At 35.5% G+C, this 13,667-nt stretch overlaps 1 protein-coding gene across 1 annotated transcript in view; it reads right to left on the bottom strand.

Moving 5' to 3' along the window:
• Positions 1–13,667, bottom strand: part of CSMD1 (CUB and Sushi multiple domains 1) — a 1,203,024-nt gene that overhangs the window by 293,191 nt on the left and 896,166 nt on the right. The window contains exons 13-15 of the mRNA XM_086744017.1: positions 6,927–7,109; positions 4,803–5,129; positions 2,364–2,558 (exon numbers count right to left, since the gene is read on the bottom strand). Coding sequence (XP_086600143.1) covers positions 2,364–2,558; positions 4,803–5,129; positions 6,927–7,109 — 705 coding nt within the window. The remainder of the gene's footprint in view (positions 1–2,363; positions 2,559–4,802; positions 5,130–6,926; positions 7,110–13,667) is intronic.

The raw sequence follows: 13,667 nt of genomic DNA on the forward strand, positions 1-13,667 counted from the left end.
TTATGTATCTTTTTCTCAAAGTGCTCACCTTGGGTCCTTTATCTATGTGTTTGTTGAAATAAAATTACACAAAGATTACATTGAATACTTTATAAATTCTGTATAGAGTTTCAAAATGAGAAAATATCTTTTAAGAAGCTCGCCCTACTCTCTGCTTTGGAGTGGGCTGTTTTTTCTTTAGGCAAAAAAAAAAAAACAACCTGCTCCACTGCTGCTTAACTCATTACATGGCTTAATCAGGATAAGAAATCTTGCTAGTATAACATCTGGATTCACATACACTACTTCTACTGTGCTGATACATGTTTTTTTCCCAGTATTTCTAAATGTTCTTAGAAATACTGTCTTATGAAAACTGAGTTGTGAAATTGTCCAAATAAGAAAAACCATAAAAGTTATATGATCCAGATCCTTAAGTTACTGCAATGACACTGAAATTACTGGAGGAGAAGGTTTATATTAGTTTTTTTCCAAAGTATCACTTAATTGAGTGTCTGACTATATATCTATTGTTTACTAAAAGTTATGCAAGTTTTTCAACATTACTTTTAACAAACACACTCTAGTTGTTTTTTAAATACATTCATATATCTTCCTTTAGGACTCATCATTGTTAAGCATTAAGGAATCAGCCTACTTTTTCTTTTTTTTTTTTTCCTCACTGTATTTCATACTAAAGAGAGATTTAATCAAAAGTATACCTTATCTTTGTTTACTCACTGTTCTGATTTTATTTAGTGAGGGGGGACTATGGTGGCAGCTTCGGTAAGAAGCTACTAGAAGTTGTTTTCTCTTTGTTCGGTGGACTCGGCCAGGCCTAGGGCGGACCCACTGCTGGCCAGGGTCGAGACAATTGGTAGCAGAATGTTCCCTGATAACACCTCTATGGTAACGTATTTAAGAAGAGGAAATACAGAAAAAAAAAAAGAAGAGAAGATGTAAAGAAGCTGAAGCGGGGGCAGAGTTGGGGAAGCGTGAGCCTTGTGGGCTTTGCAGCCCTCACTGTCTGTTCTCCCACTGGGTGGCCGTCTGGGCCTGACTCAGACCAGCCTGGCTGCGAGAGGAGAGGAGATGAGATGTGAAGAGATCTGCCCGAGTCTGATTGTGAGGAATTTCTTGTGAGAAGAACGGCTGCAGACGCCAAGGTCAGTGAAGAAGGAGGGGGAGGAGTAATGCTGCTCCTGGCCAAGATTCCCTTGCAGCCCATGGTGAAGACCATGGTGAAGCAGGCTGTCTCCCTGCAGCCCATGGAGGCCCATGGAGGAGCACAGATCCACCTGCAGCCCGTGGATGACCCCACACTGGGGCAGATGCATGCAGAAGGAGGCAGAAGGAGGCTGTGGCCCATGGAGGGCCTGCGCTGGGGCAGCCATTCTGGAGGGACTGCACCCCATGGAAGAAATTACGCACACCGGAGCAGTTCACGAAGGACTGCAGCCCATGGGAGGGACTCCACACTGCAGTCATGTAAAAGTGACAAGTTATGAACTGCCCATAACCCCCATTCCTTCTTCCCCCCTGTACTGCTTGGTGGGGGGAAGGAGGTAGAGATAATGTTAAGCCTGGGAAGAGGAAGAGGTGGGGGGAGGTTATCTTGTTCTTTTTCTCATTATCCTGCTTTGGTTTTAATAATAAGCGAATAGTTTTCCCCAAATTGAGTCTGTTTTGCCCATAATGGTAACTTTAAGGATCTCTCCCTGTCATTATCTCAAACATAGAGCGTTTTTTTCTTATATTATCACTCCCTATTCCCTTGGAGGGTGGGGGGAGTGAGAGAGAGACTGCATAGTCTGGTCCTGAGTGGGCCTAAACTATGACTGTCACTTAGGCAAGACCAAGTGAACAATTTTGGAATTCTGGGGGTATATAATGAATATTAAACATAGCTTTGCTTTTCACTATATTTCTCAGGAAAAAAAATGTACTCCAGGTTAACATGTTGCATATAGAAATTCAAGTACACTTTTATTTTGAGAAAATTAAAGATACAAATTTTAAAAAAATACTTTTGAATAGAAACTTTACTTCACTTTTCTATGTGGTAGATAATTATGTTCTTCAGTATGCTGCAGCCGAAACTGTTGCAACAGCTATAACTCACAACCAAGTCATGATAGTGACAATGAGAATTTGGAAAGAATAGCAATTAGATTTTTATAATGCCAATTTATTCCAAGAATATAAAAACAAGCTATCTTGTTTCTATTATTGCTGTCTCAGTTGACTGGAAGAGTGTTAAAATAAGACAAATTAATAACTTCAGATAAAGCAGTCTTATTTATGTGTGAAATGTGAAAAGTAAACTAAATTTAAATAGTTTCATTTTTCAAACCATAGGTGCAAAGTAAAGATTCTGCCCTTACCTTCACAACGTGGGACAGTAGAGCTCCATACTACATTTCCATCTTGCATAATACATGTTATGGATTCAGAGCCTTGCGTCTTCACAAAGCCATCATCACAGTGAAAGGAAACAGAACTTCCCAGAAGGAATCTGTCTCCAAAACGCCTCCCATTTATAGGAATGCCTGGATCGTGGCACTCATTCTGACCAAAGGCTGATAAAAAAATAGTAATAGTAATAATAGTAGTAGTAGTAGTAGTAGTAATAATAATAACAACAACAACAACAACAACAACCACCACCCCCCCCCCTTAAAATCTGTCTCTTTTTTTTTTTTTGAGGAGGGAAAAGAACTTTGATAAGCAACAAGATTACAATATAATTGAAAGTATAGAAAACTCCTCAATGAAAAGTCAGCTTTAAATCCAATGACATTCACATAAATGCAATATAGTTCAAATTCTGAAGCTTTTTCATTACGTGTGACTTAGATACACAAGAACACTTTGCTTAAATTTCCCTCTGGACAAAATTCAGCTGTTTGCCTCTAACATAGTGAGAAGTGGGTTTTCACATTGCAGCTAATCTGGCAAAAACACAGGCTACTGCTAAGAACTATGGCCACCAGCTAGGCCACACAGAGCAATATCCCAGGGGTTATGTTTCATTAATAAATCAATAAACTGCTTTGATTCTGATTTGATTTAAACCACGAGTGGAACATTTTTTCCCTGCAATACATAAGAGGCCCAGAAGCACTAGCACTTTGACTGAACTTAAACCAAGCATTTCCAATGGATATGAAGGATTAATAAACGAGAGAGACTCTTATATGTCATCTCAGTTTCCCACTATGGAGACAGATGTGCTCCCAGATAACATAAGATGTGCATCAAACTCAGCAGGAACACCTATTCTAATAAGAAAAGTGTGATGGAAAGCTCTTTTGCATAATACCTAGGTGATCAGGAGTTTCAGGGAGTTTGATCCATGAGTATTATATTCCTGACTGCATAATTCTCCAGCTGCAAAAAGAAATAGTAAAGATCCTCCTTATTGCAGTCTGCCTTTACTTTGGTTGAATAGCACATGGAACAAGGGATCTGAATAACCTCAGAGAGAAGCAGATTTAGAATTCAGCCCTCACATTTTCTGGTAAATCTTTTAATCTCTACAGTCAAGGTGAGGATATTCCTTTTCTCTTCCTGATACTTTTCGAAGGACAGTAATTATCCTTTTCTCTGAAAGCAAAGGAACAATTCACACATTTAAGACTTAAAAAGGGTTGCAATCCATGAATTCCAGTTTTGTGGGTCATCTTTGCAAGGAAACACCCTGAACAAATACTGTTAATGGATTAGCTTAATTGACACAAGGTAGGAACAGCACAAGATATGACAAAGTTTAATTTCTTGTCAATTAACTTCTTCTGCAACCTTAGAAGATAATTTATTCAACTAAGAAGATAATCTCCATATAAGTAATGTCTTTGAATGACTAATAAAATGTCTAGGAGAGTCAGTAGTCTATGGCAAATGTAATAATGTTTTCTACATGACAATTATATTGCTAGAGTTTTCAGTTGAGAATACTATTGAGTAATATCCTTTCATATAAACAAAACAACAGATGGCTATCTGTAGCCAGATATTTTTTAGTCTGGTTTCTGAAACGGGAAAGATTTATGCTTCAGAGGCTCTCTATATATACATGACTGCCAGGTCAACATTTAACAACTTCTGAACTTGTTGACCAGTTGCAACTAAATTTTGGACATTTGAGAATTGCATTCTTCAAGATATGACATTCTTAAAATTCTTAAAGAAACTGTAGCCAGAGAGAAGAATGATTAGTGCACTCCCATAGGAAAGATTTCTGCATGAGATCAGCTATGTTCTTAAAAACTAGAAAAAAACCACAGAGGGTAACTATTAAGCATATCCCAGAAAAAGAGATCTATATTCTTAAGTGTGTATATTCTTAGATACCACACCATCTGATTGGAAGACAAAATGCAAAAGCAAAGCAGATTCCCTGAGCTATTTATTTGTGATTATATTTGAGTTGCTTTTCTTACTTCTATGCTTCATATTTGGAATCTAAGCTTAACACCTTTATTCCTGCTGGTTCCATTGAGAGGTGTATTAAATCAGTTGCACTAGATGCTTTGATCTGATAGATCTGGGCTTTAGTTACATGCTCTGCATTTATGCAGTGTCAACCAAAAAGGCCCTTAAATTATGAAGATAATTCCTCAGCACTATCACAATTGAAATAAATGAAATAAATGAAATAAAGATTTAGTTAAGCTAATGAATATCAGGAAGACAGCTGAAAGCAATGCAATTATATCAGCATTACTTCTGTATTATAAATAAAAACATCATATTTTTCATTGTTATGAAGAAAGATAGCTTGATTTTAAGACTAGACATAAAGTAAAAGCAGAGGTTCTTACTTGTGTAAGTGATATTAAATCCTCTTCCAGTGGTAGAGTGATCCGACTGAAATTCAAGTCTCACTATGTGCCCACTGCTAGCCAACTGAGAAGGGACCTCATTGCCAGAAAAAGTGCCAAGAGGTGGTAAATCTGAAATCCCATCATCTTTCACTGTAAGGTAGTCAAATTGAGGCTCTACATCGAAGTCATTGAAAATGAGATGAATTCTGCTTCCTGGCTCCGAGATAATTAACCAAACACAGTTCATGTTGTTCCCATACTCTTCAGGATAATTTGGAGAAAGAATAATTCCAGAAGGCGTGGTAAAATTGAAGAAACATGAGACTAAAGAAAACAACAATAAATTCTCAAAATGCTATCCATAAACATTATAAATGCTTGTCTTTATATTTTTATTCTCATGAAAAAGGATGCTTTTAAAGCGTGGATGTCAAAACTAATACACATGCAACTAGGAAATGTTTAAGACTGTGAGAACATTTCTCGAATATAACCTGTCAGCCTTGCATGTTTTTATTTCCCCAAGTGAGGCTAAGTGACTGCATCAGGGCCTGCAAAAGATTATTAGAAGCATGTAGAGAATGCCAGAGAAAGCAAAAGTAATTCCTGATGTGTCATAATTTGAAAAAAAATGGCAGGTTTGTTCTGAAATGAAAATGCAACCTCCAAATTTAAATGTGATTTTTTTTTCTAAAAGTGATATGCATAAAAAATTATTTAACAATACAAAAAGTCAAGCAAAAGGGCCAATTTTGCCTGTAGTACACAAAGTTCATGCTGATGCAAATAATAGTAAAAATTTAGATGTGCTTTGATCAAGGACTCATTAGAGTATATAGTAGAAACTTATTTTACTCCTAGTTTGCCTTTGTTAGAACAGGGCAATTAAACAAAAAAAAAAAGATTCATAGCTCTGCTTTTTCTCTCCTTTGGGATAATTTTCATCAAGACAATGCCTAATTGATTTCAGAGTCATGAGCTTGTGGCTGGTACTTTCGTGAGAAGTACAGTACATTCAGAAAGAGGAAGGCTCACGGCATATTAACACAAAGGATAATCATTAATTTGGTCTTCATATTTCAAACTGAACTCAATGTTTGTAAATAGATGTTTTATGTTTAGGTTTGATTATCTTTCATAGGCCATTTGGACATCAAACAGGGGACCATATTAAAATATTTCATGCTATTGCCAACAGAAACTAATATATCAACCCAATGCAATAGAGGGCCATGAAGAAACACAACTTCTGTCTTCAAATGGAATTGTAGCCGCACTGTCTCTATGCCCAGGCCTTATATGCTTAGACACATTTCAGTACTGCATGGGCATGTAGAGACTTCTTCCAGTTCAGAACACGATTACTCAGCTTGGTAAGTCCTGTACCAACACAGCTGCAAAATACATATATGTCCAAGTACTGTTGGACACCTTACTAAGATTGTTTTGTAAATCCAGTACTGAATTATAAGACTCTTTATAGGAAAAGGTAATGTGGTCTGAAGAACTGAAGTTCCTAATATAACTATGTCCTATAAAGATTTACTCTATTTTACCGTAAAATAAGAAGAAAAAATAAAATTAACCCCCCTCCCCCATTTAAATCCATCTACAAGCTTACCTACAAACATATTTTATATTTTAAAATAAAATTCACAACCAATGAACTAGTCTTACCTACTTTTTTTCAATGTTGTATATCCTTATATTCCTTATATTCATTTTCATGCTTTATTAATATACCAGAAAAAAAATCCCCCAGATTTTCTTACACAGATCTTCAGACTGCTTTGCAGTGCCAGAATCAATGTGTATGTGCCACAGAGTCCTTCTGGACACTTATATGTTATTAGAAATTGCTCATCTAGAATCTAATTCAACACACCTATACATTAAGAGTGTTAAATGGTTCAATAAAATATAAAATGAGGGGAAATAACATTCTAAAGCAGTCCTACGTGATGCTCCCCATAAATGAGCTACTATTGAGCCAACTGAAAAAACTATGTGACTGAACAAGTCTTCAAGGTCTTTTGAAATGTTTTCCTGCTGGCTAGTCACAAATGCTAAGAAAAGAAAGAGACTCAGGTCAGAAAAATAATAACGAAAAAAAATTCTTACAAACACAGCTGGGTTTGTTGCCAGACCACTGGTTGTTTTGTTGACATGTAATCGTTCTCTCTCCCACCAGTTCAAAAGCTGCTTGACATTCAAAGGTAAGTGTGTCTCCATGCAGAAAACTACTGCCAGTCCTTTTTCCATATGATGGAATTCCAGGGTCTCCACAACCTCCTTTCTCAATTTCTGAATATAAAAAAATACAAACACAATAATAAGGAAAATATATTTGCAAGCAATTTATGTCAGTATCAGTATCAAAAGTGCATTCAAAATATTTGGTGTTATGCCTTAAACCAATATTTACAGCTGAAAATAAGCTAGAGGTAAATATTGTAAAACTACTACTTGGGCTAATAGCTTCCATACCTGCATTGCTGAATATAACAAAATACTCATGTTTAGCTGCATGGCTGCACTGAATTACAGCATATTTGAAGATAAAATTAGAAAGCCACAGAGTCTCCATTCTAACCATGGAGATATAGTACGTATAGTTCCTATTTCTGGTAATTAAGTACTAGTAATAAATCTATCTGAACTCTCATATCTGCAATTCCATTTATAATGCTATTAGCAATAAAATGTAAAAATAATGAAATTTATGAATAACAAGAATATTAGGAAAGGAAATGTAAAAATTAATTGCCTGTGATAGAAATTATGATGTTAGAAATTACTATAGACTTGGCTGTCCATCAAAAATGAAGGCTCCATTCCTTTGTCATTAACTTTAAAGCAGGTTTTGTATTAATTTACATTCGAGCAGCAAAAATAAAAGCAAAGCACTTCTGGTTCTGTAAACTGTGTTGCTACATCTGTAGTAAAATGATGTAAATCTCATTTGACTTAAATTACTGATAAATTTTTTGTTATTTAAACATTTCCCTGTTCAATTGAAGCTATAAAGTCTGAAAGGTTCAGGAAAACAAACAAAAAAAAAACCAACTCTCTGAATAGTATTAAATATTACTGAATAGTATTAAATAATCCAACACCATTAAAATGTCTGCTATCAAATATTGTTAAATCTACTAATCAAATCTACTATCAAATATTGTTAAATCTACTAATGTTATATCTTGGGAGAAATGTGTATCTTGACATGATAACTCCAACAGAAATTTTAAGATGAAGCATGGCGTTATTATGATATGTGAAGTAAATTACTATGTTTAAACCCTTAAGCAGTTTTGAACAGACTGTTGACAAGTATTTTCAGGGGGCTACGGTGGCAGCTTCTTTAAGAAGCTTCTAGAAGTAGTTTCCCCTTTGTCCAGTGGACTCGGCTGGGTCTAGGGTGGACCCACTGCTGGCTAAGGCCGAGATAATTGGTAGCAGAATGTTCCCTGATAATACCTCTTCCATAATGTATTTCAGAAAGGGAAAAAAAACCAGAAAAAAATAAGAAGAGAAGATGTTAAGAAGCTGAAGCAGGGGCAGAGAGGGAGAGGCACAAGCCTTGTGGCCCTTGCGGCCCTCACTGTCTGGCCTCCCGCCAGGCGGCCATCTAGGCCTGACTCGGCCTGGCCCAGCTGCAAGAAGTGGAGAGGAGATAGGAAGAGAACCTGAGAGGCATCTGCCTGAGCCAATTGTGAAGAATTTCTTGTGAGAGGAACAGCTGCAGATGCCAAGGTCAGTGAAGAAGGAGGGGGAGGAGTAATGCTGCTCCTGGCCAAGATTCCCCTGCAGCCTGTGGTGACGACCATGGTGGAGCAGGTTGTCCCCCTGCAGCCCATGGAGGTCCAAGGAGGAGCAAAGATCCACCTGCAGCCCGTGGATGACCCCACACTGGGGCAGGTGGATGCCTGAAGGAGGTGTGCCCCATGGAGCGCCTGCTGTGGCAGCCATTCTGGAGGGACTGCACCCCGTGGAAGAAATGACCCACACCAGAGCAGTTTCACGAAGGACTGCAGCCCGTGGGAGGGACTCCACACTGCAGTCATGTAAAAGTGACAAGTGATGAACTGACCATAACCCCCATTCCCTCTTCCCTCCTGTGCTGCTTGGTGGTGGGGGAAGGTAGTAGAGATAATGTTAAGCCTGGGAAGAGGGAGGGGTGGGGGAAGTTATCTTGTTCTTTTTCTCATTATCCTGCTTTGGTTTTAATAATAAGCGAATAGTTTTCTTTAAAGATATCTCCCTGTCCTTATCTCAAACCTCAAGCCTTTTTTCTTACGTTATCTCTCCCTATTCCCTTGGAGGGTGGGGGGAGTGAGATAGACTGCATAGTTTGGTCCTGAGTGGCGCTAAACCACAATAGTATGTTACATGTTTCACAAAAGAATAGGTTAATTATCAGGATAAAAAGAGGTATAAATTTTTTTCTTGGTGATCTTAAAATCAAACGTCCAGAGTCAGTCATTTTATGTAACTAATTTGTCTTACCAGAAAGCTAGAATGTATCAAATGAATGAAAACATCTTCCAAAAAGTCTAGTACACAAATATCATAAAAGACCAGCAAAGCAATATCATAAATAATATTTATAAGTAAGGGTTCAAAATTGTATGTACTTACAATGCTTTAATGTATTTTCACCTGCCTGCTCCTACTGAGACATTGATTCCTACTGCTACAGTAGACCACTGGATACCTGTGTGTTCACAGCTATCAACAGCTCCACATCCTACATGAAAATGTGGGGAGCTACAGAAAATCAGAACTCACATTTTAATCACATTTTAAAAGTTCCTCTCCTCCACTGATAGTTGAGTTGTATCTAATCCAGCACATGAGAATGATCATAAACAAAAACCTATATGTCTCAAACATCAGGGCAATACTAACTCAAGCAGAAATTACAGGAGGCAAACTGTCTGCAGGGTTTTGCAAAGGCATTGCTGAAGATTTGTCCTTTAAAAAAAAAGCAACAAGTGTTTATTTCCATGACCTACAGAGGAAGTATCAAAATATCTTTAATTAATGAATTTACTGAAATAGAAGATCAGCCAGGATGCTTTCTAACTCTCAAGAGATACACCCAGCCCTAGGAGAGAGTTATGGATCAGTGAATCAACATTTTTATTAGGAATTACTGTGAATTAAGCTTTCTGGCAAGTTGAAAATTGCTTTTTTATACAAAACTAGTACAGTATCTTTAGTCAGAACTGAGGTCTTACTAAGGAAGGCAAGAACATGCAATAAACTTTAAAGACTAAGCAAATACTTTGTGCTTCTTAATATATCCCCTTTCATCCAAGAATGCCCAGTTTTATTTGGGCTGGTGGTATAATTCACATTTTAAAATATGGTTTTGCAAGCACAACAAGCAGTTAAAAATATAAAAACTAATTTCAGGTCAAACATTTTAAAACACATTTCTGTTCTTTGGAAAAATAAAGGTTTAATGAAATAAGCCATAAAAATATTTTATTGATGAATTCTAGGTTTTCTCTTAAAATACATTAGAAGAAACTTTTAAATCAAATTATTTTACATTGGAATGCCAAATAACTTGAAGTATCGAAATGTATTAACTTTATTTTTATCTCAACTCTCAGGGTTTGTGCTTGTTTGTTCAACATAAATACAATACAGTAAATGTCACAAATTTATAAAACACTTTTGAGAATGTCTTATTAGCGCTTTCACAATAAAAAGCTTGAAAAAATTTAATCTAGCTCTAGAAATCTACATCTTCACAAACCTTGAACTGAAGACTATCTATCCATAACAGAAAATGTACTCTAGTCAAAACCAAGCTATTCAGGTTGAAAGAAAGTACTCATTTAATTTCAATAGATAGCATTCACTTGTATCTTCAAGTTTGACATAAATTTCCCGGTATGAAGATTTACTATAATATGCTTATCATATCATTCTTATTCATATTACTTTACAGGTGTTACTATCAATAACACAATTTTAGGTCAATTAATATTCTACCAATTAATTTTACAATGAGACAAAGATCTGTTGTTTTCTCACTGTAAAATCAAAAAGTTGCACTTTACCAACTTTCCATGCACTATTTCAGTTCAAAACCTGTCTTTGCTTTTATATTACATTTAATTAATGTATACATTAGACAATTTCCTTCCAAAACAGTTGAAAAATAACAGCCCCCCAAAAAGCTGTGTTTTATCTGACTGGATTTCTCATACATAGACTGATTATAGGTCTGTAATGGTTAAGAAGACAAAACTTCCCTTACCAATGAAAAGATATACAGTGCTTTTAGTAGCAGTTTCAGTTATAATGTCCAAATTTTTAATTTTTTTTATTAAAGCATTGTAAAATACAAATTTATATAAAAATTCTACCAGCAGCAGAACACAATATTAAATATTAACTTTTTTAACATTCAGGAAATCATGAGGAAATGACAGAATAAAGCAGATTAAGTCAGATGCAAGACTCTCTGTACATTTGTCTTTAATAAAGAGCTAGCTTTCCATCATATATATTAATGACAGAGCAAATATTAGGGAAGACAGAGAAGGCCAAATACAGAATTTTGTATTTATACATGAAGAATACTATTTGTTTATATCTAGATTTAGAGTAGTACAGGCATGTAACGATTCCCAACATTCAACTGTCCTCTAGGATTTAACACAGCTTTTTATTTCATTGTCTCTTCTGGTACCTGTCAGACTTCTACTGATTTGATAAGAGAAAAAAAAAAATCTGTCTAAATTCAGTTGAGGTGCACTGTGCTTATTACTTCAATACATGCATCAACTATTCTACTTCATAAATTGCAAAGAGGCTATATATCTGTTTGATAAAAACAGAACATTCTTCTGACCAAGTCAGTTGGAGATATATTGAGCTCCTAGAGAAATTCTATGGGAAAGAAAAGGTTCTTAAAATGACAAACATGAAAATAAAAGCTATACTAACCTATTTAAGGTGTGACAATAAAACCCCTATTCCTTTAGGATTACTCTGTGTACTCATTCTATGTTAGGCTGCTTGTGAATCCTTAGAGCTCTGTGAACTTCATGAAGTTGCAAATAAACTCTAAAGCTTAAATTTAAATATCAGCTTCCTCTGGTTACAAAAAAAATATTAACATTGATCTTATTCAATTGTTTCTGGTTTTCATGTACTCTCTTTCAGTAGCCAGGGGAAAGGGACTTTTCATCTTGCCCGTAAACTAGAAATATTTACTCAGTTTCAGGGAATATTCTCTCTTTAATGTTGAAAGAATTACAAGATTAGATTTCCAATGAGTAGATCATATCCCTCTGAATTTAATCAAAGACCTTTCTGTTGCTGTATTTTCTTTCAAAGTAAGAAATATGGCAATTCTAAAATGATATTAAGCATCTAAATAAGTATTATGACTACTATTTTAAAGGTGTCACATTGCAGTTCAAGTGTTTTTGATTAAAAAGCTTTGCATTACTTTGACCTAGGCATCTGAAATATGTAATACAATACTTCATAGTCTATAACATTAAGCAGTGTTGAATTTATTAGTCATGGTAGTAATTTACCTTTTTTGCCCTTGTTACTGTATTACAAATACACAGTTAAAATTAAATTCTTCATGTCGCTCTGTTTTCATTCACACTATCTAATATTCTAGCTTAGATGATTAGTGAATCACCATCAAATCACTAAATCTGTAGCTAGATACAACTTTTACCAGTGGAGTATTAATATTATCTTCACACTTTGATAATTCAGATGTATAAATACAATTTAAATTGAATAAGTGTTTTAAACACATGTTGGTTACCCAACAATCCATTGTTTCAAATAAGAGATACACAAATAAACTTCAGCAGCTCCAGGTCTATCAGAAAGGTGAAGTTAATACCTCCAAAATCTAAAATAATGAATTTGACAACATCTCATAATTATAATCTTAGCTATTGTCAAGATAAGTTAAGGGAAGCTGAGAGTTGACAGAGGTATACATTTACCAAAAAAAAAAAAAAGACCAAAAAAGCGATAGTTTGGAAGTTTATTTCCATGTCAGATAAGATCTTTTCGGTTTAATATTTAAACACTTATATGACAGGCCACAGAAACTAATATTTTAAATACAAGAAAATTGATCATTTAGTTTATTTCTTCTTATTCCTCATACCTCCCTGTCTTAACAGTCATCATACCTGACATAGTGAAATTTGACACTTACATAACACTTTCTTAAATTTAGAAAAAAATCTGTGATATGGAACAAACTGTGATATGACAAATGCTGTGTTTTAATTATTCTAACTATGATACTATTTATTGTATACTACAAAGATTAAGTTGATCTTCCCACTGATCTCAATAATAAAACTTGTTTGAACCAGTAGCACATTATGACCCTGTATCTTCCATCTCACTATTAGAATTCACTTTTCAGTTCTAGACAATGTCATTAAAATCCAGCTTAATTAAAGGGAAGTGAGATATATAAAGACAAAATCAGCAACTGTAATGTGACATAAAGCAAGTATCTCTGCTAAGTCCCTCAGTTTTGTTAGGGAGACGAGTTATAAATGGACAAATTACTAATGGGCTAAACAGACATTATTCATATCTACATACTTGTTCTTCCCTATCTTCAGGCTATTGTGGCTTCAGTGCCACTATTTAATTACATAGTAAAAATTCAAAACCGGAAGTACTTCTTCAATGGCAGGAACAGACAGCTTGGCTCCCTAGGCCTTGAGCATAGGAAATGCAGAAAGAATCAGCAATGATTTCACACCCCTGAACAGGTTTATAGATTACAGTTGTAAAAGATTTGCACAAGAAACTTAAGATGGAGGAGAGAATTCAACTGAGTATCCC

The sequence above is a fragment of the Chlamydotis macqueenii genome, chromosome 3 (assembly GCF_036417535.1).
Source record: "Chlamydotis macqueenii isolate bChlMac1 chromosome 3, bChlMac1.mat, whole genome shotgun sequence".
NCBI classification, from domain to species: Eukaryota; Metazoa; Chordata; class Aves; order Otidiformes; family Otididae; genus Chlamydotis; species Chlamydotis macqueenii.